This window comes from Oncorhynchus keta, chromosome 2, assembly GCF_023373465.1.
Source record: "Oncorhynchus keta strain PuntledgeMale-10-30-2019 chromosome 2, Oket_V2, whole genome shotgun sequence".
Taxonomy (NCBI): domain Eukaryota; kingdom Metazoa; phylum Chordata; class Actinopteri; order Salmoniformes; family Salmonidae; genus Oncorhynchus; species Oncorhynchus keta.
Window position 1 is genome coordinate 80,523,033 of NC_068422.1, and position 27,056 is coordinate 80,550,088.

General features: G+C 44.8%; 1 protein-coding gene across 2 annotated transcripts in view; it reads left to right on the top strand.

Annotated features, from left to right (window-relative positions):
* The first annotated feature begins 24,659 nt into the window (after window positions 1-24,659).
* Window positions 24,660-27,056, top strand: part of irx5a (iroquois homeobox 5a) — a 53,588-nt gene continuing 51,191 nt past the window's right edge. Inside the window, exons 1-2 of one of the 2 annotated variants that reach the window (XM_035762914.2) lie at window positions 24,666-25,315; window positions 26,369-26,774. In XM_035762914.2, the coding sequence (XP_035618807.1) occupies window positions 25,073-25,315; window positions 26,369-26,774 (649 nt within the window). In that variant the 5' untranslated portion in view covers window positions 24,666-25,072. Of the gene's footprint in view, window positions 25,316-26,368; window positions 26,775-27,056 lie in introns of both variants that reach the window. The other variant, XM_052484881.1, reaches the window with a different exon arrangement.

The window sequence follows — 27,056 nt, forward strand, 5'->3', positions numbered from 1 at the left end:
CCGACTTCAACTGTATATGTATATATACAGTGGAGCAAAAAGGCATTTAGTCAGCCACCAATTGTGCAAGTTCTCCCACTTAAAAATATGAGAGAGGCCTGTAATTTTCATCCTAGGTACACTTCAACTATGACAGACAAAATGAGCAAAAAAATCCAGAAAACTTATTTTCCACCATAATTTGCAAATAATTAATTAAAAATCCTACAATGTGATTTTCTGGATTTTCTTTCTCATTTTTTTCTGTCATAGTTGAAGTATACCTATGATGAAAATTACAAGCCTCACTCGTCCTATTAAGTGGGAGAACATGCAAATCTGTAAACATACCAGGTTTCCCTCATGTGTCTGAGAATGACCCACTCAGGCCACATTTAGGAAACAAGTGTCCCCACCCCCTTGGCATTTTTCCTATTTTGTTGCCTTACAACCTGGAATTAAAATAGATTTTTGGGGGGGTATGTGTCATTTTATTTACACAACATGCCTACCACTATGAAGATGCAAAATATGTTTTATTGTAAAACAGACCTGAAAAAAGACACAAAAAACAGAAAACTTGAGCGTGCATAACTAATTGTCCTGCTGGAAGGTGAACCTCCGTCCCAGTCTCAAATCTCTGGAAGACTGAAACAGGTTTCCCTCAAGAGTTTCCCTGTATTTAGCTCCATCCATCATTCATTCAATTCTGACCAGTTTCCCAGTTCCAGTCCCAGTCCCTGCAGATGAAATACATCCCCACAGCATGATGCTGCCACCACCATGCTTCACTGTGAGCATGGTGTTGTCGAGGTGATGAGAGGTGTTGGGTTTGTGCCAGCATTTTCCTTGATTCCCCACAAGCTCAATTTTAGTATCATCTGACCAGAGTTCCTTCTTCCACATGTTTAGGAGTCTCCCACATGCCTGCTGGCGAACACCAAACGTGTTTGCTTCTTTTTTTCTTTAAGCAATGGCTTTTTCCCGGCCACTCTTCTGTAAAGCCCAGCTCTGTGGAGTGTACAGCTTAAAGTGGTCCTATGGACAGATACTCTGCTGTGGAGCTTTGCAGCTCCTTGCAGTGATTTGCAGTGATAACCAACAAGTAATCTAACTAACAATTCCAAAACTACTGTCTTATACACAGTGTAAGGGGATAAAGAATATGTACATAAGGATATATGAATGAGTGATGGTACAGGGCAGCATACAGTAGATGGTATCGAGTACAGTATATACATATTACATTACATTTAAGTCATTTAGCAGACGCTCTTATCCAGAGCGACTTACAAATTGGTGCAAACACCTATGACAACCAGTGGAACAGCCACTTGCATCTAAATCTTGTTGGGGGGGTGAGAAGGATTACTTACCCTTACTTACCCTATCCTAGGTATTCCTTGAAGAGGTGGGGTTTCAGGTGTCTCCGGAAGGTGGTGATTGACTCCGCTGTCCTGGCGTCGTGAGGGAGTTTGTTCCACCATTGGGGGCCAGAGCAGCGAACAGTTTTGACTGGGCTGAGCGGGAACTGTACTTCCTCAGTGGTAGGGAGGCGAGCAGGCCAGAGGTGGATGAACGCAGTGCCCTTGTTTGGGTGTAGGGCCTGATCAGGGCCTGGAGGTACTGAGGTGCCGTTCCCCTCACAGCTCCGTAGGCGAGCACCATGGTCTTGTAGCGGATGCGAGCTTCAACTGGAAGCCAGTGGAGAGAGCGGAGGAGCGGGGTGACGTGAGAGAACTTGGGAAGGTTGAACACCAGACGGGCTGCGGCGTTCTGGATGAGTTGTAGGGGTTTAATGGCACATATGAGATGAGTATGTAGACAAAGTAAACAAAGTGGCATAGTTAAAGTGGCTAGTGATACATGTATTACATAAGGATGCAGTCGATGATATAGAGTACAGTATATACGTATGCATATGAGATGAATAATGTAGGGTAAGTAACATTATATAAGGTAGCATTGTTTAAAGTGGCTAGTGATATATTTACATCATTTCCCATCAATTCCCATTATTAAAGTGGCTGGAGTTGGGTCAGTGTCAATGACAGTGTGTTGGCAGCAGCCACTCAATGTTAGTGGTGGCTGTTTAACAGTCTGATGGCCTTGAGATAGAAGCTGTTTTCCAGTCTCTCGGTCCCAGCTTTGATGCACCTGTACTGACCTCGCCTTCTGGATGATAGCGGGGTGAACAGGCAGTGGCTCAGGTGGTTGATGTCCTTGATGATCTTTATGGCCTTCCTGTAACATTGGTGGTGTAGGTGTCCTGGAGGGCAGGTAGTTTGCCCCCAGTGATGCGTTGTGCAGACCTCACTACCCTCTGGAGAGCCTTACGGTTGAGGGCGGAGCAGTTGCCGTACCAGGCGGTTATACAGCCCGCCAGGATGCTCTCGATTGTGCATCTGTAGAAGTTTGTGAGTGCTTTTGGTGACAAGCCGAATTTCTTCAGCCTCCTGAGGTTGAAGAGGCGCTGCTGCGCCTTCTTCACGGCGCTGTCAGTGTGAGTGGACCAATTCAGTTTGTCTGTGATGTGTATGCCGAGGAACTTAAAACTTGCTACACTACTGTTCCATCGATGTGGATTGGGGGGTGTTCCCTCTGCTGTTTCCTGAAGTCCACAATCATCTCCTTAGTTTTGTTGACGTTGAGTGTGAGGTTATTTTCCTGACACCACACTCCGAGGGCCCTCACCTCCTCCCTGTAGGCCGTCTCGTCGTTGTTGGTAATCAAGCCTACCACTGTTGTGTCGTCCGCAAACTTGATGATTGAGTTGGAGGCGTGCGTGGCCACGCAGTCGTGGGTGAACAGGGAGTACAGGAGAGGGCTCAGAACGCACCCTTGTGGGGCCCCAGTGTTGAGGATCAGCGGGGAGGAGATGTTGTTGCCTACCCTCACCACCTGGGGGCGGCCTGTCAGGAAGTCCAGTACCCAGTTGCACAGGGCGGGGTCGAGACCCAGGGTCACCAGCTTGATGACAAGCTTGGAGGGTACTATTGTGTTGAATGCCGAGCTGTAGTCGATGAACAGCATTCTCACATAGGTATTCCTCTTGTCCAGGTGGGTTAGGGCAGTGTGCAGTGTGGTTGAGATTGCATCGTCTGTGGACCTATTTGGGCGGTAAGCAAATTGGAGTGGGTCTAGGGTGTCAGGTAGGGTGGAGGTGATATGGTCCTTGACTAGTCTCTCAAAGCACTTCATGATGACGGAAGTGAGTGCTACGGGGCGGTAGTCATTTAGCTCAGTTACCTTAGCTTTCTTGGGAACAGGAACAATGGTGGCCCTCTTGAAGCATGTGGGAACAGCAGACTGGTATAGGGATTGATTGAATATGTCCGTAAACACACCGGCCAGCTGGTCTGCGCATGCTCTGAGGCGCGGCTGGGGATGCCGTCTGGGCCTGCAGCCTTGCGAGGGTTAACACGTTTAAATGTCTTACTCACCTCGGCTGCAGTGAAGGAGAGACTGCATGTTTTCGTTGCAGGCCGTGTCAGTGGCACTGTATTGTCCTCAAAGCGGGCAAAAAAGTTATTTAGTCTTCTTGTAGTCCGTGATTGACTGTAGACCCTGCCACATGCCTCTTGTGTCTGAGCCGTTGAATTGAGATTCTACTTTGTCTCTGTACTGACGCTTAGCTTGTTTAATAGCCTTGCGGAGGGAATAGCTGCACTGTTTGTATTCGGTCATGTTACCAGACACCTTGCCCTGATTAAAAGCAGTGGTTCGCGCTTTCAGTTTCACGCGAATGCTGCCATCAATCCACGGTTTCTGGTTAGGGAATGTTTTTATCGTTGCTATGGGAACGACATATTCAACGCACGTTCTAATGAACTCGAATGCCCTCCTTGCCTGGTCCGTGAGTTGTGGTGGGCGGCCCTCTCTTGGTAGGTTTGTTGTGGTGCAATATTCTTTCCATTTTTTAATAATGGATTGAATGGTCCTCCGTGGGATGTTCAAAGTTTCAGATATTTTTTTATAGCCCAACCATGATCTGTACTTCTACACAACTTTGTCCCTGACCTGTTTGGAGAGCTCCTTGGTCTTCATGGTGCCCCTTGCTTAGCGGTATTGCAGACTCTGGGGCTTTTCAGAACAGGTGTATACATACTGAGATCATGTGACAGATCAGGTGACACTTAGATTATTTAACAAATTATGTGACTTCTGAAAGTAATTGGTTGCACTAGATCTTATTTAGAGGCTTCATAGCAAAGGGGGTGAATACATATGCACCTGCCACTTTTCCCTTTTTTTTTCATTACACTTCACCAATTTGGACTATTTTGTGTGTCTGTTACATGAAATCCAAATAAAAGTCTATTTAAATTACAGGATGTAATGGAACAAAATAGGAAAACACCAAGGGGCATGAATACTTTTGCAAGACACTGTAATACAGCAGTGGCGATTCACATCTAGACGTTTGTTGTCCCAAAATCCAAATATACTACATTACAGAACATCCATCATCACTATGAGGTATTTTATTTTATGTAAATATGCATGAACTCCTCATCAAATGTCTGTGATTGTTGATGTACAGTGTTAACTTGTAACACGTTTTGTCCAAACCTCTGGTTTGTCCAAACCTCCACCTTGCTCTGTTCTTCAAAGGATCCGCCACAGCATTCAAAATGATTATTTAGCACTTGCTCTGTCCTCTCTCAAGTTCAAACAGTCTGCAACAGTGAGGAAACTTGCTTTAGTTGTTCTTTTCAAGGCTATCCATTTACTTTTCTTTTTTTCTTTTCCACATTATTTGCTGGGCTGGAGGAGAAAGGAGAGCAGCCGTACGGTCAGTGGTTACACACAATGGGGCACTGGGAGCAGACTTGGGGCGGAAGGGCACTGTTAGTGGACACTGGGATAGGGGGAATGAGGGCACTGTTAGTGGACACTAGGATGGGGGGAAGGAGGGCACTGTTAGTGGACACTGGGATAGGGGGAATGAGGGCACTGTTAGTGGACACTGGGATAAGGGGAAGGAAGGCACTGTTAGTGGACACTGGAATAAAGGGAAGGAGGGCACTGTTAGTGGACACTAGGATAGAGGGGAGGAGGGCACTGTTAGTGTCCACTGGGATAAGGGGAAGGAAGGCACTGTTAGTGGACACTGGGATAGGGGGAAGGAAGGAAGTGTTAGTGGACACTGGTATAGGGGGACGGAAGGAAGTGTTAGTGGACACTGGTATAGGGGGAAGGAGGGCACTGTTAGTGGACACTGGGATAGGGGGAAGGAGGGCACTGTTAGTGGACACTGGGATAGGGGGAAGGAGGGCACTGTTCGTGGACACTGGGATAGGGGGAATGAGGGCACTGTTAGTGGACACTGGGATAGGTGGAAGGAGGGCACTGTTAGTGGACACTAGGATAGAGGGAAGGAGGGCACTGTTAGTGGACACTGGGGTAAGGGGAAGGAAGGCACTGATACTGGACACTGGAATAGAGGGAAGGAGGGCACTGTTAGTGGACACTGGGATAGAGGGAAGGAGGGCACTGTTAGTGGACACTGGAATAGAGGGAAGGAGGGCACTGTTAGTGTCCACTGGGATAAGGGGAAGGAAGGCACTGTTAGTGGACACTGAGATAGGGGGAAGGAAGGAAGTGTTAGTGGACACTGGTATAGGGGGAAGGAAGGAAGTGTTAGTGGACACTGGTATAGGGAAGGAGGGCACTGTTAGTGGACACTGGGATAGGGGGAAGGAAGGAAGTGTTAGTGGACACTGGTATAGGGGGAAGGAGGGCACTGTTAGTGGACACTGAGATAGGGGGAAGGAAGGAAGTGTTAGTGGACACTGGTATAGGGGGAAGGAGGGCACTGTTAGTGGACACTGGGATAGGGGGAAGGAGGGCACTGTTAGTGGACAATGGGATACGGGGAATGAGGGCACTGTTAGTGGACACTGGGATAGGGGGAAGGAGGGCACTGTTAGTGGACACTGGTAGAGGGGGAAGGAGGGCACTGTTAGTGGACACTGGGATAGGGGGAAGGAGGGCACTGTTAGTGGACACTGGTATAGGGGGAAGGAGGGCACTGTTAGTGGACACTGGGATAGGGGGAAGGAGGGCACTGTTAGTGGACACTGGGATAGGGGGAAGGAAGGCACTGTTAGTGGACACTGGGATAGGGGGAAGGAAGGAAGTGTTAGTGGACACTGGTATAGGGGGAAGGAAGGAAGTGTTAGTGGACACTGGTATAGGGAAGGAGGGCACTGTTAGTGGACACTGGGATAGGGGGAAGGAAGGAAGTGTTAGTGGACACTGGTATAGGGGGAAGGAGGGCACTGTTAGTGGACACTGGGATAGGGGGAAGGAGGGCACTGTTAGTGGACTCTGGTAGAGGGGGAAGGAGGGCACTTTTAGTGGACACTGGGATAGGGGGAAGGAGGGCACTGTTAGTGGACACTGGGATAGGGGGAAGGAGGGCACTGTTAGTGGACACTGGTATAGGGGGAAGGAGGGCACTGTTAGTGGACACTGGGATAGGGGGAAGGAGGGCACTGTTAGTGGACACTGGGATAGGGGGAAGGAAGGCACTGTTAGTGGACACTGGGATAGGGGGAAGGAAGGAAGTGTTAGTGGACACTGGTATAGGGGAAGGAAGGCACTGTTAGTGGACACTGGGATGGGGGGAAGGAGGGCACTGTTAGTGGACACTGGGATAGAGTGAAGGAGGGCACTGTTAGTGGACACTGGGATAGGGGAAAGGATGGCACTGTTAGTGGACACTGGGATAGGGGGAAGGAAGGCACTGTTTGTGGACACTGGGATAGGGGGAAGGAAGGCACTGTTAGTGGACACTGGGATAGGGGGAAGGAAGGAAGTGTTAGTGGACACTGGTATAGGGGGAAGGAAGGAAGTGTTAGTGGACACTGGTATAGGGAAGGAGGGCACTGTTAGTGGACACTGGGATAGGGGGAAGGAAGGAAGTGTTAGTGGACACTGGTATAGGGGGAAGGAGGGCACTGTTAGTGGACACTGGGATAGGGGGAAGGAGGGCAATGTTAGTGGACAATGGGATAGGGGGAATGAGGCCACTGTTAGTGGACACTGGGATAGGGGGAAGGAGGGCACTGTTAGTGGACACTGGTAGAGGGGGAAGGAGGGCACTGTTAGTGGACACTGGGATAGGGGGAAGGAGGGCACTGTTAGTGGACACTGGTATAGGGGGAAGGAGGGCACTGTTAGTGGACCCTGGGATAGGGGGAAGGAGGGCACTGTTAGTGGACACTGGGTTAGGGGGAAGGAGGGCACTGTTAGTGGACACTGGGATAGGGGGAAGGAGGGCACTGTTAGTGGACACTGGGATAGGGGGAAGGAGGGCACTGTTAGTGGACACTGGGATAGGGGGAAGGAGGGCACTGTTAGTGGACACTGGGATAGGGGGAAGGAGGGCACTGTTAGTGGACACTGGGATAGGGGGAAGGAGGGCACTGTTAGTGGACACTGGGATAGGGGGAAGGAAGGCACTGTTAGTGGACACTGGGATAGGGGGAAGGAAGGAAGTGTTAGTGGACACTGGTATAGGGGGAAGGAAGGAAGTGTTAGTGGACACTGGTATAGGGAAGGAGGGCACTGTTAGTGGACACTGGGATAGGGGGAAGGAAGGAAGTGTTAGTGGACACTGGTATAGGGGGAAGGAGGGCACTGTTAGTGGACACTGAGATAGGGGGAAGGAAGGACGTGTTAGTGGACACTGGTATAGGGGGAAGGAGGGCACTGTTAGTGGACACTGGGATAGGGGGAAGGAGGGCACTGTTAGTGGACAATGGGATAGGTGGAATGAGGGCACTGTTAGTGGACACTGGGATAGGGGGAAGGAGGGCACTGTTAGTGGACACTGGTAGAGGGGGAAGGAGGGCACTGTTAGTGGACACTGGGATAGGGGGAAGGAGGGCACTGTTAGTGGACACTGGTATAGGGGGAAGGAGGGCACTGTTAGTGGACACTGGGATAGGGGGAAGGAGGGCACTGTTAGTGGACACTGGGATAGGGGGAAGGAAGGCACTGTTAGTGGACACTTGGATAGGGGGAAGGAAGGAAGTGTTAGTGGACACTGGTATAGGGGAAGGAAGGCACTGTTAGTGGACCCTGGGATGGGGGGAAGGAGGGCACTGTTAGTGGACACTGGGATAGGGGGAAGGAGGGCACTGTTAGTGGACACTGGGTTAGGGGGAAGGAGGGCACTGTTAGTGGACACTGGGATAGGGGGAAGGAGGGCACTGTTAGTGGACACTGGGATAGGGGGAAGGAGGGCACTGTTAGTGGACACTGGGATAGGGGGAAGGAGGGCACTGTTAGTGGACACTGGGATAGGGGGAAGGAGGGCACTGTTAGTGGACACTGGTATAGGGGGAAGGAAGGAAGTGTTAGTGGACACTGGTATAGGGGGAAGGAAGGCACTGTTTGTGGACACTGGGATAGGGGGAAGGAGGGCACTGTTAGTGGACACTGGGATAGGGAAAGGAGGGCACTGTTAGTGGACACTGGGATAGGGGGAAGGATGGCACTGTTAGTGGACACTGGGATAGGGGGAATGAGGGCACTGTTAGTGGACACTGGGATAGGGGGAAGGAGGGCACTGTTAGTGGACACTGGGATAGGGGGAATGAGGGCACTGTTAGTGGACACTGGGATAGGGGGAAGGAGGGCACTGTTAGTGGACACTGGTAGAGGGGGTAGGCGACTCTGTCACCAACTTGTGCTGGGGTAGGTTGTGTTCTTTTTGAGCAACTGCCAGGTCTCTCTTCTTTTCCACCAATAAGAAAAGGCACCTACCACCTTCTTATACACTCCAATTGCTCGATCCACCCGTTTGTCTCTAACCACTCTCTCTAAGAGAAATCAAGAGATTTTAATAAAATGTTAAAATCACAATAATCCTTTAGTTATGTACAAATGTAATATTTAACTTTATGAAAAATGATGAACAAAATGCACATGTAGTTTCATTTAACTAATCACTTCAATATACACAATCGACAAGGTTACTTACCAATGGCCAAGTGCAGACAATGTTCAAAACATTGCAGTCGGGGCCATTTGTTGATTTCAGCGGCCATTACGACGTTCACACCACTATCTGTTGTAATGCAGACCTGCCTGTCTTGACTGAGTCCCCAGGAGGAGAGAGCGTCAATGAGCCCCTCTGCTATAGCTTCACCCGTGTGGTCGTCGGGAAAGTATGATGTTTGAAGGCATTTATTTCTAAGATTCCATCCTTTGTCAATATAGTGGATATTGAGGCTAATATAGGGCTCTGACGTGTGACTAGACCACAGATCGGTATTAGTAGCAAAATATGTCAAATCTGTCTGTCGGCGTAGCGCTTAGGCAGTGCGGTGTGAAAGAAATCTTTGCTGCCAGGGAGTTCGTACCTGGGGTCACTTAAATTGATAAGCCTCTTGAAACCTTCCTTTTTGACTGTGCTAATTGGTAGCATGTCCTTAGCAATGCAATGCATAATAGCATTTGTGATGTCTTTGTGTCTTTTCGATGTTTGCTCGTAGGGCATAAACGCTGACAGTGTTGACTGCTTCGGATGAACATCTCTAGATTGGCTGGTGCTTGAGGGGCGTTTATCAATACCGAGGAGCAAACTCAGACTTTCGTGTTCCAAAGAGTGATTTTGCTTCAGATGGGAAAAAGGTTTGTCATATTACCAGACTTGGTAGCCACCTGTCTATGGCACAATTTGCACCGAACATTGCTGTGCTCTTTGTTGGACTTCAAAAAGCCAAACCACTTCCAAATTACTGAAACAGTTGAACCCTTTTTTATCAATAATTTCTTCGTTGGAAGCTGCTCCTTCTCCATGGCTATCGCTGCCACTGTTTTCACCTACATCACACATTTTCCATGGTTAATAATGGCTACTCCATCACTCGAGGTGCTAAGTAAGTGGTTTTTAGTGGGCGTATACCTCTTCATGTGCATATTGTCACTTTTGTCATGACTATTGTCATGCTCCTGCTGCGTCACAGAGGTGAAATGGACTGCTGTACCTAATTATTCTATATCGATATCATCAAAAATGATTCTAAAGGTTTTTATATCGTTATTGAGGGAAGTAATTACCTCGATAATTATTGATATTGATTTATCGCCCAGCCTGTTAGTGGACACTGGGATAGGGGGAAGGAAGGCAATGTTAATGGACACTGGGATAGGGGAAGGAGGGCACTGTTAGTGGACACTAGGATAGGGGGAAGGAGGGCACTGTTAGCAGGCAATGCCCTGAACTCTGGGGCTCTGCCAGGTTCTTGTTATGAGCGGGAAGCACTGTGGCAACGCTATATGGGCCAATAACTGGTCTCAGAACAACAAATATCACCAGGGATTCTGGGAAAGACAGAGAGTGGCAGAAAGTTCCATTGGCAGTTATTGAGATCATTATGAATTGTTGCTGTACCTTTGGAACTATGGTTTCTCTCAATCTCGACCACTCTCTATCTCACTCTCTCCCCTTCTCTCAGGCCAATGGTTTTCTCTCTCGTTTTCAGGCAGTGGGCTTTCACTCATTTCTTGCTGTCCCAAAGCAACTCAGGCTATTTGGGGAAATTAAATAACCTGAGGATTAAACTGCTTTAGGAACGCCAATTAACATGTTTCCCACTGTTGGGAAATGTTGCCTGAAGTAGAATGGACAGTAATTTTACGCATGGATTTTCTTCACCCTAATTCTTCAATTTTTAATAATCCTGAGATGAAATTGTTTTATGGGATGGTGGAGGGTTTTCAATGTTCTTTTAACAAGTGAACTAGTAAGAATTGACTTTCAGAAATGTCAGCTAATATACTGGTTTAAATCAGTTTTACACGCTTGTTGTATTGTGCATGCAGAACATGATTTACAGCCAGAAACCATTAGGCTTCTATTTTAAATCTAACTTTAATGGCCACATTATCACACATAAAGCCTTTATACAACAAGTCAGATACAAGCTGAATAAATGCCTTCAGAGTGTGTTGACCCTATGGTGAGAGTGTCACAACACTGGGAGATTACAGTTTATACAACAAGTCAGATACAAGCTGAATAAATGCCTTCAGAGTGTGTTGACCCTATGGTGAGAGTGTCACAACACTGGGAGATTACAGTGGATTATGTATCTGCCCAAGGCCTATATCTGACAACAATCATTCTGGATTAATATACCATTTAGAGTGGTAATTGCCTGTGTAGTCCCCTCTGGTGTCTAATCCAAGAGATCAATTTCTGTTGAGGCCAGATGTGTTACATTGTGAAAACATTTCAGCTCCCTGTCCAAAGTTAGTACATTTAATTACCACTATGTTGTCATTCCTCAAGCCTCCACTATACACACAGAAAACAGGGTTCAGATTCCAAATCCAATCTCTAAAGTACCTTCTTTGACTCCCTTTCTAAATCCCGCTGTGCATGAAGATCAAAGTATTGTGATGTTGGGATAACCCTTATTACTTCTCATTAGCTGGTAACCTGATGCATTTTGACAAGTCCAGCAATTGCTGTGGTCAGCTGTTGATGCCTGAGCTAGCTAGCTACATATGGACCAATCAGTGGTAAAGATGAAGATTGAGGAGAATCCCCCAGCCAGATAGCGGAGTATCCAGGCAAGGTAGCCTAGCGTACAGTACCAAAAAGGACAGTTAAAGATGGGGCTGGTCGTAGGTCTTCCATGGCCCTCCTGCCATCGTCTACCACAGCCACAGCTCATTAAGACTCCATAGCCTCCATCTCTAGAACACTACAACACACCACTGAAGCCATTAGTGTAAAGTCAATGTCTAATTAAAGTTTGAATAAACAAGGGTCCCTTTTTGTTCATGTTTTCTCCCTGTCTCTCTCTTCTCTCACTCAATCTCTCACCTCCCTCTCAAAGTGGGGGTGATTCTCATTTGTACCCAGTGAGACCAACAGCGATGGACGAAGTCCCGTGGTCTAATTAGAAACCTAAATACTTTGAGTAATGCCTAACCCATGGGAGTTCAACTGCCATATCTCTTCTGCATGCCCTATGTGGAAGGACCCCTCCGGTCCCCCAGACCACTGGGGTGTCTCAGTGAAATACACCAGCCTGCTCCCCTCAGCTCCCCACAGCTGCCTTCTACAGACACTGCACTTAAGACAGCATTGCTTTCATAGCTAAAATAGACATTTGTGTCCTAAGTGGTACTACATGGCTAATGCAAAAAATATAATTCCCCTGGGTACTAATTATGGATGAGTACTGGCCACACGGATTCCTTTTTTTCACTTCACATAAAACTGTAAAAGCAATTTGAGCATTTTTCAATGAATTAAACACATAGTCTTCCAGTAACCTCCTCTCATTTTGCTCTCCGGGACCGTAGCTAATTTGTGCAGAATAGAAAGAAGAAAAATAGAAAGGCAGTAAAGAAAAGTGTTTTCATCTTTTAAAAATATGCCTCAACAAAGGATTTAACACGCAAAGAGACACACATCATTTTTTCCTGAGAATTTAAAATGATCATCACATTTTATACTTTTTTTAAACCCTGAAGTATCTTGTGTAGTTTTGTAGAATTATGAACCCATATCAGATCGTTGTTAGCATGAGCAGCCAGCTCCCATTATGTTATCAAAGCCTGCTGAGATAGTCTGGTCGTGAAGCTAATCCCGCCTGTATTTTTAGTCGCAACCCACTGATGAAGGGAAATTACTACATCAACGATAAAATAGAGCTTTCTGAAAACCCTTTACAATATCACAGCTACTGAGAGAGACATTCAAATTAAGCTTTGTAAGTTTAGTGGTGTAATGGCATAACAATATCCTGCAAATGTACTTTTGAAATTAAGATAATGATAGACATTTCACATTGTACTACATGCTAAAATAATCACTACTCTCTAAATGGATATGCCGTATGGCAAGCTAAAAAATTATATATATTGCCCTGGGAAAGACCTACAGTACTTCACCCAAAAACCTCACCACAATGGTCAGTCAATGAATGACAGCGGAATGATCAAATAATAAGAACACACAATAAAAATTTGGTAAAAATAAAATCAAACCAGTGCCTTGCAAAAGTATTCATCCCCCTTGGCGTTTTTCCTATTTTGTTGCTTTTACAACCTGTAATTTAAATGGATTTTTATTTGGATTTCATGTAATGGACATACACAAAATTGTCCAAATTGGTGAAGTGAAAAAAAAAACTTGTTTTAAAAATGTCCCCCCAAAGAATTCACGGAAAAAGTGGCAGGTGCATATGTATTCACCCCTTTTGCTATGAAGCCCATAAATAAGATCTGGTGCAACTAATTACCTTCAGAAGTCACATAATTAGTTAAATAAAGTTCAACTGTGTGCAATCTAAGTGTCCCATGATCTGCCACATGATCTCAGTATATATACACCTGTTCTGAAAGGCCCCAGAGTCTGCAACACCACTAAGCAAGGGGCACCACCAAGCAAGCAGCACCATGAAGATCAAGGAGCTCTCCAAACAGGTCAGGGACAAAGTTGTGGAGAAGTATAGATCATAGTTGGGCTATAAAAAAATATCTGAAACTTTGAACATCCCACGGACCATCCACGCAGTGAAGCATGGTGGTGGCAGCATCATGCTGTGGGGATGTTTTTCATCTGCAGGGACTGGGACTGGGACTGGGAAACTGGTCAGAGTTGAAGGAATGATGGATGGCGCTAAATACAGGGAAACTCTTGAGGAAACCTGTTTCAGTCTTCCAGAGATTTGAGACTGGGACGAAGGTTCACCTTCCAGCAGGACAATGACCCTAAGCATACCGCTAAAGCAACACTCGAGTGGTTTAAGGGGAACCATTTAAATGTCTTGGAATGGCCTAGTCAAAGCCCAGACCTCAATCCAATTGAGAATATGTGGTATGACTTAAAGATTGCTGTACAAAAGCGGAAACCCCTCTAACTTGAAGGAGCTGGAGCAGTTTTGCCATGAATGGGCAAAAATCCCAGTGGCTAGATGTGCCAGGCTTATAGAGACATACCCCAAGAGACTTGCAGATGTAATTGCTGCAAAAGGTGGCTCTACAAAGTATTTACTTTGGGGGGTAAGTTGTTATGCATGCTCAAGTGTTCCATTTTTTTTTCTTCTTTCATGTTTGTTTCACAATAAAAATATATTTTGCATCTTCATAGTGGTAGGCTATGAAGTTGTGTAAATCAATGTTGTGTAAATCAAATGATACAAACCCCCACAACATCCATTTTAATTCCAGGTAATAATTCAACAAAATAGGAAAAATGCTAAGGGCGGTGAAAACTTTTTGCATGAAAACTGCTTGCATGTGTCTGTTACATGTGTGCGTGTGTGTGTGTGTGTGTGTGTGTGTGTGTGTGTGTGTGTGTGTGTGTGTGTGTGTGTGTGTGTGTGTGTGTGTGTGTGTGTGTGTGTGTGTGATTATACTCTAAGACAGGACAGAGAGGACCCGGTGGTGATCCTGGCACTCCCTACCAGTCAGCATCCTCTCCCTGCTCTGTACTCCCTACCTGCTCTGCTCTCCAGTCAGCATCCTCTCCCTACTCTGTACTCCCTACCGGCTCTGCTCTCCAGTCAGAATCCTCTCCCTGCTCTGTACTCCCTACCTGCTCTGCTCTCCAGTCAGCTTCCTCTCCCTGCTCTGTACTCCCTACCTGCTCTGCTCTCCAGTCAGCATCCTCTCCCTACTCTGTACTCCCTACCTGCTCTGCTCTCCAGTCAGCTTCCTCTCCCTGCTCTGTACTCACTACCTGCTCTGCTCTCCAGTCAGCTTCCTCTCCCTGCTCTGTACTCCCTACCTGCTCTGCTCTCCAGTCAGCATCCTCTCCCTGCTCTGTACTCCCTACCTGCTCTGCTCTCCAGTCAGCTTCCTCTCCCTGCTCTGTACTCCCTACCTGCTCTGCTCTCCAGTCAGCTTCCTCTCCCTGCTCTGTACTCCCTACCTGCTCTGCTCTCCAGTCAGCATCCTCTCCCTGCTCTGTACTCCCTACCTGCTCTGCTCTCCAGTCAGCTTCCTCTCCCTGCTCTGTACTCCCTACCTGCTCTGCTCTCCAGTCAGCTTCCTCTCCCTGCTCTGTACTCCCTACCTGCTCTGCTCTCCAGGTAGCTTCCTTTCACAGTGCATTTGTATTGTGTTGTCTTATCAGCCTTCACACAGATAGAGGACACATCACACACAGTAGACAGACAACCTCCTTAGTAAAAGGCCGTCATTGTAAATAAGAATTAGTTCTTAACTGACTTGCCTAGTTAAATAAAGTAAATAAGGAGAGAGAGAGACAGAGAGAGAGGGGAGGCGAGGGGGTTAAAGTAATATTCTGGGATGCTGGGGTTTTAAAACAATATGAGCAGTAAATTGTAGAAATAATCCAAACACAAAGTGGTAATTCAACCCTGAAGTGAAACCATTGAAAACCCTAAAAATAATCCCCAGTACTGTTATTTTTCTCTAATGTAAAATTAATGTCTGTAGTCCTTTGTAGAGCATTCTAGCATCCGTCCCCTGTGCTCAGCTCTGCAGGGTGAACTCTCAGGACCCTGTCTGCTCATTCACTCCTGGGCCCAGTCAATAAGGCTATTTCTGATCTCCGGATGGCTAAGGTTTCAAAGCCTGTTTAAATAGGCGCCCACAAAGCCGGAAGCACCAACCTCAGTCAGCCCTCTCCTCCTCTCCTCTCCCGCATGGAGGACCTTTCTCTAAATATTGAGAGGGAGGCTCAGCTTCCAGCCCGCAGTAAAGGGGGAGTAGGGGGGGAATAAGAGAGAGAGAGAGAGTGAGAGAGAGAGAGAGAGAGAGAGCGAGAGAGAGAGAGAGAGAGAGAGAGAGAGAGAGAGAGAGAGAGAGAGAGAGAGAGAGAGAGAGAGAGAGAGAGAGAGAGAGAGGAGAGAGAGAGAGAGAGAGAGAGAGAGAGAGAGAGAGAGAGAGAGAGAGAGAGAGAGAGAGAGAGAGAGAGAGATAGAGATAGAGAGAGAGAAAGAGAGAGTGAGAGAGAGAAAGAGAGAGAGAGAGAGAGAGAGAGAGAGAGAGAGAGAGAGAGGGAGAGAGGAAGAAAGCCTCCCCCGCAGCTCCCACCACACACACCCGGCATGGTGACGACTGACAGGGAAGCGCAGTTCAGGGCTCCCGGTGCTAAACTCTGAACGGCAAACGTTTGGCAGAGTAATTACACGCCACAGTGCACTGGGAGTGATTAGTGATAGTTGTCTGTTAAAAGTGTTTGGAGGCTCAGTTGCCTTCCCCTCCACTAATGTTTAGGTTTAATTTGCATCAGGGAGGAAGGAGTCACATGTCAACACAAATAAAGCACGTCTATAAAAGAACAGTATCGTTCACATCCTATTTTATGCAAATGTCAGTACAGTATTTTCAAATGAGATTACATTTACTTCAATAATATGTTTCCTTCAATACCTTCTAGGAAACTACAACAACAAAACAATTTACACTTTTCAACATAACTGAGTCGTATCTGCAGAACTATGTCACATCTATAGAACTATACTAGGCCTGGGGCTTGTTTTGGTCTGGATCAAAATAAATGTCACAAAGTGGGTATTCCACTCTGAAGGCGTCTCCATTGCCAGGTCATGTCACGCTCCGGTGCGTTGCCGTCAACACACTCAGGTGGCGTAGCGGCAGCCGAGCCTGCAGCCTGCCTTTCCTTTGATCTCCCTGCTGTGTTTACCTTAGCTGGTTAGCTATGGCGTCTCAGTCTTAGTCACTACGGCATGCAGCAGATGTGCCTGTAAGCAGCTGAAAGGTGAGTAGCACTCACAGATAGCTAGTGCGCCCAGTTGTTAAACACATCACAGAGAAATAAGGGGGGAAAGGAGAGAGTCATGAGGGGGATGGACTGTGGGATTATAGACACCACCTGATAACTCCTAAACCACAACACACACACTGGGCCTTGAGCTGTGAGTCGGGTGGCAAAGGGAAACAAACGCACCCCATGGACATCCACTGGGGAGGAAAACATACCTGAGGGGTTTGACTAGGGGATTGAGAGGACGTAAGACAGTACCTGTGGTGGAAGCCTCTCCAGAACGGCACCAGGTGTGAGGCATTAAGGAGAGGAGCTCTGCATCTGGCTCTATCACCCAGGGCCCAGGGCGGTGTGTCAGGTGCTGTGTGCTGTCGGTCTCTCAAAAAAGGCTGAGGAACCAAATTGATTACAAAGACAACAATGTGGACAATGATTTCAAGTGTACTATTGCCTCTGTTTACACAGTGTACAACCATTTAGTAAACATAGCTTATTACTGATGTGCAATTAAAACAATATCCAGAGAGATGTGATTATACAGACAACAACGCCTACATCACATTCTGCTGTCAGTTTACACCTGGCACTTCCTCACACTAATCATACAGCACAGTGTGTTAAAGCTGCTGGCTGGTGGTTATTGTCCTGAAACAAAAACCCACTGTAATGAATACAGAGAACACAGCACCAGTGTTGCACTGGAATACATACTTCATTACAGAGAAGAAAACCATGTGGGCATTGTTGTTTCTGCAGATTATACATGACACAGAACAGAGGGGTAAGACTGTAAGACGAGTAAGTGTATCACAGGCAGTGGGAGAGGTAACTCTAGACCTCAGAGCTGGGAGAGAGAAGGAGAGGGAGAATGCGACTAGGCACGTGTGGAATGCAGAGTGGCGGGGAGAGAGAGAAATCTACATTTCAAATGTTCAAGGATGTTTCCATTGTGTGTTTATGAAACATGGCTGCTAGGACTACAAAGGTAAGAGGATATGGCATCAAAGGCCTCCCTTAGAAAACACAAAAAAATAAACATTGCTGCACTGAAATGTACAGCAGAACATACTACTCCTCCTCCTCCACTCTACTCTGGTCTTTAACCAGGCTCATTTGATTGCAGTGTACAGGCCTCAAATCAAGGCCCTGCAATCCATTTTCTCACTGTAACCTACCGCTGGGTCTGTAGTGGGTTTAAAGTAGGAGGTAGATAGACAGAACTTGCCAGAGTGGCTATAGGCAGAGAGAGAGAGAGAGAGAGAGAGAGAGAGAGAGAGAGAGAGAGAGAGAGGAGAGAGAGAGAGAGGTGGTGTTGGATCTCATTTAGGGAAACAAAAGACGATGGAATGGGGTGTGTGTGAAAGAACGAGGGCAAAGTACTGATGTGGGTCCAAAATGGCACCATATTGCCTATATAGTGCACTACTTTTGACCAAAGCCCTATTCTCTATTAGTCCACTACTTTTGACTGAAGTAGTGCACTACATAGGGAATAGGGTGCCATCTCAAACACAGTCCTGTAGCCCTACTGTAAGTGAAGCCAGTGACCGACACCAGGCGGAGCCTGCCTGTCTGTTGACGGTCAGGGTAATATTGTTTACAAGCTCCCTCAGCAGAATCCCACTGCCCTCCTCCAACCATCAGCCAGCCACAGAGCTCGCCCTCTACTTAAGGCAACAAGACTGGAATGTGTTCACTTCAGCATTACAAGCCTATTAAAATACACTTTTAATTATGCTACAATCTCTCCAGGGATCATTTATTTTCATCTCCTCCTCTCTTGAACTGTGTGTTCTTTGACATCTGCACCAAGATATCAACAGCACAACTGGAACTGGGAACTAGCATGTGTTGTTTTCTCACTAGCTCCAATTAAAGGGCATGTTGACAGATTATAGTACGTAGCTGCTGCTGCTACTGGTACGGCTGGTAGTAGTTTGTGCTCCAAACTAGTAGGGTGAGGAGGAAGGGTAGGCTGTTGATGGGGAGAAAAATGGTGAGGAGAGAGGGGTGAGGAGGGGAGGGAGGAGAGGGTGAAGAGGGTGGGGAGGGAAGAAGAGGCGGCTGATGGGAGGGGAAGAAAGGGGGCTTATGGGAGATATCTCATGTACACAACATAACCAGGCAGCCCTGGGGGGGTTAATGTGTTTACACTACCTGGGCTGTGATCTATCATCAACCTCATCAGCTTCTATTACCCTTCACATACTATACATAACCAAGCAGCATCTCTAACGTCTTACCCAACCGCCAATCCACAACTCTCACTCACACAATTTCTATTGGATTAGTAAAATGCTAATATCCAGGGTATAACCCACTCCCCACTAGACTGGGTTAATGTGCAGTACTGTACATCATCATTCCAGTAGTTGATTTATATTTAGTGCCGCTGTGCCTTTTCAAGGCTTTCAGTTTGAACACCTCACAGCTTCAAAGGAGTTGTCATATATATGCATATGAAACGGCAACCTCATGGAACCTATAGCATTATCATAACAAGTCCTCCATAATAGTTGTTTACTTATATCTGCTAAGACAGGGCGGCAGGGTAGCCTAGTGGTTAGAGCGTTGGACTAGTAACCGGAAGGTTGCAAGTTCAAATCCCCCTTCCTAGGCCCTCATTGAAAATAGGAATTTGTTCTTAACTGACTTGCCTAGTTAAATAAAGGTAAAAAGAAACAAAAAAATACAACTGATCCTGAATCAGTTTACCTACACCAGTGAGAGGCGTAGAAATGGGGGATGAATACAGTACACTTCATCAGCATGGACCATCTGAGATCTTTAGGCTAACAACACAACTGGTAAGCGGATCATCATAAGTCTATAATGTGCATAAAATGTGCATTATTTCTCCCACAGTGCACAGTGCATAATAACAGTGATGGCATGGGTTCACCACAGAGCAGAGCCCATGCAGTCAGGCTGAGGTTAGCTATGTGCTGATGAGGGAGGTGCCTGCCTCAAAAAGCTTGTTTTCACTTTACTCAGGCTTCATTATGCCCAATCAATTTTCATTTAGTCACTAGAGCTATTGACTCATTTCTAAAATAAAATTACAGGTAATTTGTCTTGTCATGGAATAGGGTGTATTATCCCTTTAGAAAGAAAACAGGGTGGGGTGGGATGGGACGTGGTGACCCATAGAAAAGCTGGAAACAATTTAAAATATATTTTTTGATAAGACATTGAAAAATCAATGTCTGCTTCCTGCAATCCGTCTCGAGCAAATCAATCATAATCTGCACAGTTGGCAGTGGGGAGAGAGAGAGAGAGAGAGAGAGAGAGAGAGAGAGAGAGAGAGAGAGAGAGAGAGAGAGAGAGAGAGAGAGAGAGAGAGAGAGAGAGAGAGAGAGAGAGAGAGAGAGAGAGAGAGAGAGAGAGAGAGCGAGAGAGAGAGAGAGAGAGAGAGAGAGAGAGGGAGAGAGAGAGAGAGAGAGAGAGAGAGAGAGAGAGAGAGAGAGAGAGAGAGAGAGAGAAGAAAGGCTGGAAGGGCCCAATCTTTGTCTGAGATCTCTGATTTCTGAATGGCTTCTCATCATGGTGATAATAGGGTCATCATTTCAACACTTAGCTAACCCCAGCCCCTTCCATTCAGCCTGGGGTAGAGGGGAGCAGAGGGGAGGACAGGCTCCAGAGAAAGAGGAGTGGACTCATTCTAGCCCCATTCATCTTAATTCAGATTGGCAGACAGACACAGACAGAAGTGACCTAGAAAAGAAAAATATCAAGGGGACCAAATATGTTGAAATGTTGCCCTGGTGTATACTACAGCGATTTCAAATGATTGTATGTAATTACAGAATGATTTCTGAACAATACATACATTAACAAAGAACCTAATGTCTTGAATAGGGGAATTGCTGTTTTGTAATTAACATGTTTGTTTCAAATGTAGGCTCACATTTGAAGTAAAAGGAGTGTGACCTGAATGTCAGTCTGATGTGAACTCCATGCCACCATCTGTAGGCATCTCTAGTAAAACTGGATAGCAGCATGACATCACACAACAAAGATGGCCGTACACACTGCTGACTTTTGACCACATTACAAAATGGAAGTTAATTTATAAAGAAGAGAAATACTTGGATGTGGCTGCATAAGTAAATGGGTGCATACATTACATAATAAATGAACCAACAACAAAAATACACAAACAGCACAATGTGTATTATCTCGGTTTTTAATATTTTCATATTGGTAACTTGGATAATAACAAAATCATGCAAATGTAGAATAATATTACATGAAATATCCCCACGGTAGTGATGATTCAATCACTAATACTTGTACAACTAGCTAGTAGGTTTTATAGCCACAATAATGTTGCGCCACCAACAAAGTAATTGCTATTGTCAGCAATAGGATCCGCAAATTCAGTGCAGTTGTTCAGTCGAGGGACGCAGTGCACGTATGTTTAATCATTTCATTAAAAAAAGCAAGGTCAAAAATAAATAGCATCCATTATTTGCAGCAGATCTCCCCAAAGCATTGCGAGTGAAACTGTTTTGAATTTCAATTGGCTTCCAAGTGGCAAAAGCCCACAGCTAATACAACAAAGAAAAGTTGGTGTCAACTAATCGGTTTAGGACACAGATTTAGAAGGGCTTCTAAATTCTTATGAATACTTGAAGCGGGTTTCCCTCCTGTAGATACCAACTAACCACTGCTTTCTAGAGAGCACAGCACACCTGACCTTGTGCAACGAATGAATCTGTCAAGCGCATGACGTTAACCAACTTAATTAAACTTAACCATCATCTCTATGAACGCGAGAGGCAATTAGTCTAGTACAATAGTTAATGCTTTCTAATAATAGTCTCTAAATCCAAATTAGATTACGCCTGCTCCCTCAGGCATGTTCACTGTGATGCTTCATCCTTCATATGCATGTTTGGTTTGCTCCACCGCTGGGCTCTCTCTTCTGCTCTTACTGGTTTCTCGACCAGTGTGGACTAGTCCTATAGAAGCTGTCTGAATTGTACTGCTTTTTCACATGTATACAAAAGTCTAGCAAGTGTAAGACACTTGGAATAGCTTCCAGTCAATGATGTCCAGCAGAGTGTGCGTAAAGCTTATGTTGGAGCCTGTCATAGGATATGTCCATTTATTGTCCGTTTTTTCTATATCTTATCAAACGTATGTTTTGACAACTATGACGTTTCATATATGTAAATGTAAGTAGAATATACACTTGATTTGAAATACATATATAATAGGTAAATACACAGCTTCAAAGTGGTATGACATATTTATAACACGCAGACAGTAGCCTATACTTGAAAACTATTTTATCCAATGTATTAGATTATGCTCTATTATAATATTATAACCGATTAAAAAAGCGCGAGTGCACTCAACTTCAGCTGGGGTATATTTCTGTAAAGGAAAATGATCCGTTTCCTACCTTTTCCTCAGCACGAGCTATAAGTATTTTTTCCCGCTCCTTGTGATCTCTCACACACAAACACACACATACACACACCTCCTCGTCCTACTTCAGAATAGACGTCTTATCATGCGCGTATGGTGCCTGAAAGTCATTATTGTCGATAATAGAGTATCAATGCATATTGACGTCATTCAAAATACCTCTCTCCTCTCTCGGTATCCCTGGTAACCGGTATGCTATTCAGAGATGAGTGACTGAGCATTGGCCATTCATTACGTCCCTCATTGAAGAACAGTAAATATAATTGGTCAATAATGCAATGAATGTGGCTTAAACCTTTGCGGGCACTCATGACAACTTCAATGGGAAAAGTACAATTACACTTGGGATAGGTGTTTACTTAGATTATTATTGATTCATTTGTATATTATACGAAATCAATTATAGGCTAATAGTTCATTGTAGTCTATATTTAAAAAAAAAAATTATAAGCAACAGTAGCAAATACCTTTATGGCACCCGAGTCACAAATATCTATTGTAGCCCTGCTCAAAAGGGAAATACATTGACATAGGCCTACCATTAAATGAAATATTTTGACTTTGTTTTCAGTTTATTAATGGCAACTTATGATCAATAATAGTAGTACTAATATATAATAATAATATAATATAATTATTATTAGTATGCCTGATAGTATTATGCCCATCATCAGTAGAGTAGGATATCATTATTTCTAGACCTCTACTTTTTCTGCAAAAATAGATGTAGTAGTCTAGTATAAACAATATCAACATTAGTATCCTGAACCGTATATACCTGTGTTGTCATAGATGTTGCTGCAAGAACATGAGGAAGAAAAACTGTTGGGGTAACAATAATTAGTTTGGCTATCATAGCACTGCCGGTGGTTGTAAAAGTAGCTATTCTAGTACCGTTGTCATCATCATTATTCTTACTTCATGTATGTATCTTTCTTGCCTTTCCCCAACTCTGCATTGGCTCACTGTACAGCGTCATCACTCTCTGCTGCTCTCCAGAGGGTTTCAAAGCGTAGGAACACGTGACACTATGCACACACTTTTTAGCAGCGCCTACAGCGATCCCTTTCGGTTTATCAGGGATTTGAACTATAAAGCCAGAAACAATCAGCACTGTGACTATAAGGCCTGTGAATGTCTGCATTAAATAAATAAAAATAATCCGGATATGCATTATTACACCTTTATTGTGGTTAAAATATGAGTCTAAAATGTATTTTCTAAATATAAAACTTTTGCAAGTTTAAAAATAAATCGTGCAATATTATTATAATATCAATACTATTATAATAGTATAGCCTAACTAATTATGAATAGGTCATTTATTATCAGAGTATAAATATTTGTATTATAATTAGGCCTATTAATATTGGCCTGTCATTATATTGATGATAATGTAATAAATAATTCAGGAGTTATTAATATATGGCACAGGTGCGTAAAAAGACATTGTGCTGAAATGAAAAATCTGGATATCCATAATGGCCGATAAGCACAAGATATTAAATAAATCGTGACTCTCCATATTTCTGCAGAGAAACGTATCTGGTGGCATCAAAGGAGATTACATCCAGTGGTCATAGCGGATTTGCTGTAGTTCATATGGTACTAATCTGCCCTCGCTTGGGGCTTTTATGACTTTCGGGGTGAGAGAGAGCGAGAGAGTGTATGTGACTGGTTTATTCCTGGATCTATGGAGAAAACTATTTAGCAGCCGCTTCAGTTAACAGCTGTCACACGTTAAGAGTTGCTTATCCCACAGTTGAGTGGAATGCTTCCTAGATTTCAGCTAATATTACAAATTGCTGGTTAAGAAAAAAAACGTTTACACAAACAGCCAAACCTAAATTGTTTGGGATAAATGTTCTATTTATATTCTATTGTGTATTATTCGCGCCATCATTTATGCACGCTCCTGCAATGTCTTACCCTAACAACACAAAATGCGTCTGGCATAAGAATGTCTATATGCACAAAATAAATCTAAATCGAAAACCGTCGCCCCTTTTTAGCTTCCGTTGCGGATTTTAACTTAGGATCACCGACAGTCAGTTAGGCTGTTACCAGTTAGGCTGTTACGAGGCATCTATTCAAAAATACACGTTTTGCGCTCAAAAGAAACAATAAACCATAAACCATGGAAAAGGGAAGAGCAGCGTGCAGAACATTGAGCGCTTTTTCCCCTCAGTATCTGAAAAGCTCTTTCTGACAGACAACAGCCCATTTGTTATTGATCAAGTGTGAAAGTGACGGCTTCATGTATTTAGAATAAGAAGAAAGTTGGAGTTGATCTACTGGCTCGCATGATATCGCCATCCAGGGGCTGGTGCACTGGAGTCCTACAGCACCGAGCCTTGTTAGAGAGAAAAAAATAGAAATAGCGGGAGAGGGATTGTTAGTGAGAGAAAGAGAGGGAGGGGGGAAAGCGTGGAGAAAAAAAGAAAACATGGAGAGAGAGAGAGAGAGAGATAGGCCGGGCTGTGGTATTAACCCAGCATAAGCTTGCCTTTTCTTTCGATGACTACACCCCGATAGGAGGAGCGTGAAGAACGTAGTAGGCGTCAGAATCCTCAATTTCCAACTTAGCATCTTGGCAGGACATTTTCCCAAGCAAAGCCCCCATCCGAAGGCAAAAAACTTCTTCTACACGGCATGAGACAGAGTGAGCAAGAGAGAGAGAGATAGGAAAAATAGAGAGTAGCAAGCAAACACAACGGTCAGTTGTAGCTGACTATCAGCGAAAAATATATATATATCTAAGTCTATGTATTTGTTTATATTTTAGCTTTTTACCACAATCATTTAGAGGGGAACAGACAGCGGTCTGTTGATACGAGACTCCTATGACTGAAATCGGACAGTGCATGAGAAAATAAAGAGGAAAAGTGCGCAAGTAAGTGGCTTACTTTCGGGGCTTTCACCATGGCGTATCCTCAGGGCTATTTGTACCAGCCATCCGCTTCGTTGGCGCTGTATTCATGCCCGGCGTACAGCACCAGCGTTATATCGGGACCCAGGACCGAAGAACTTGGTAGATCCTCATCTGGCTCAGCTTTTGCTCCCTATGCCGGAACTACGGCGTTCACCAGCGCTTCGCCCGGGTACAACTCCCATCTCCCGTACAGTGCGGAGGCGGGAGCGGCCGCCACATTCGCTTCATACGTGGTGAGTGAGAGAGCATAGAATCGAAATTGCCGAGTGGAAAAAAATGTGGAAAATCTTATATTGTATTGTCTGTAGGCCTATGTGTAGAATTTTAGCACTGTACAAATGAGGCAAATGTATTTCTGGTTTAGCCTGCGTCTGTATTTTGCTGATGACTCTTTTACATTTGGGTAAGTTAGTTGTAAATAGGCCCATCCATTTTGATTCAAAGACGAACATGCAAAATTACTAATTAGGCTAATTGCATGTTATTGTTCTTTGGATAAATGCATTTTTTTTTGCAAATAATGAGCAATGAAATAGGTCGTTGTGTTGAATCAGTTTGCATACAATAACACACAGCAAGCTCCAAACCACGGTAGAAGACATTATATTCTATAGTTATTTGTTGGATAAGGTCTTTATTAGTCTATGCGAAATTACAAAGTCGTTTATTTAGGGCTACTCAGTTGTTTTTATGGGCATTGACCAAATGTTCGTTAACTTGGGAACACAGATCCTAATATTTAACATGTTCTAAATCTGAAAGTAAGTTTTGCACGCAGTTATAATCAAATGAAACGAGGTATGTAAGCCAGCTGAAGAATAGTGGGAAATAATGATAGCAAAATCCTGTCTTGGTAAAATTATGAAAAGAGAAGACATGGTAGGCCTGTTACCGTGATGTTAATGCTTCATCTACTTTGTAAATGAGGTTGCTTTCACTACGCATAGATATTACTTTGTAGTGGCTACAGAGTCAGCAAGACAGGCGCATCTTGAATACAAAAACCCACAAAGAAAATAAAGTTGAGACTATGTCCATCTGTATAAAATGTAAAAAGTGAATTGGTGACGCATTTGATGCTTGATTTATTGTAACCAACCTAAACGTCAGAGGTGTGTGTGTGTGTGTGTGTGTGTGTGCGTGTGCGTGTGTGTGTGTATTTGTGTTTGTATGTGTTTATTATGGTGCCTTGTTATTGTTTGAAACTTATTTTGTAATGTTTTAATTGTTATGAGTCGTTGACAATTATCTGAGAAGCATTTTCTTTTCGGCGGCTTTGTTTTCAGAGTTCTCCCTATGACCACACGACGGGAATGGCTGGGTCTATAGGATATCACCCCTACGCTGCTCCCCTGGGGTCATACCCCTACGGTGACCCGGCATACCGAAAAAACGCGACCCGGGATGCCACCGCCACTCTCAAAGCCTGGTTGAACGAGCACCGTAAGAACCCCTACCCCACCAAGGGGGAGAAGATCATGCTGGCCATCATCACCAAAATGACCCTCACCCAAGTTTCCACCTGGTTCGCAAACGCCAGGAGGAGGCTAAAGAAGGAGAACAAGATGACCTGGACTCCCCGAAACCGGAGCGAGGACGAGGAGGAAGACGAGAACATCGATCTGGAAAAGAATGACGACGACGAGCCTAGCAAGCCGACAGACAAGGGAGACTCGACAGACACAGAGTCAGGTCTGTAGAAAAATCATACATTTTTTATCGCAGTCGTTTCCACTCAGGGCGCAAAATGAATTGCTGGTTAATGGCGGTATATTATTTATAATGGGACAATTGCTTTAAATAATAATCACCTTGAACTCCCCTCATTTGACTTATCATGTGCTGAAAATTGCTGGTGACGTAAAGTGTTTAGCATTCGATTTATCTTTCACTGCATAATAAGGCGGGCTGCAGCTGGTGGACTGGGCTGTGTATCGCCTAATGATAATTATTACGATTAAAACACAATCATTA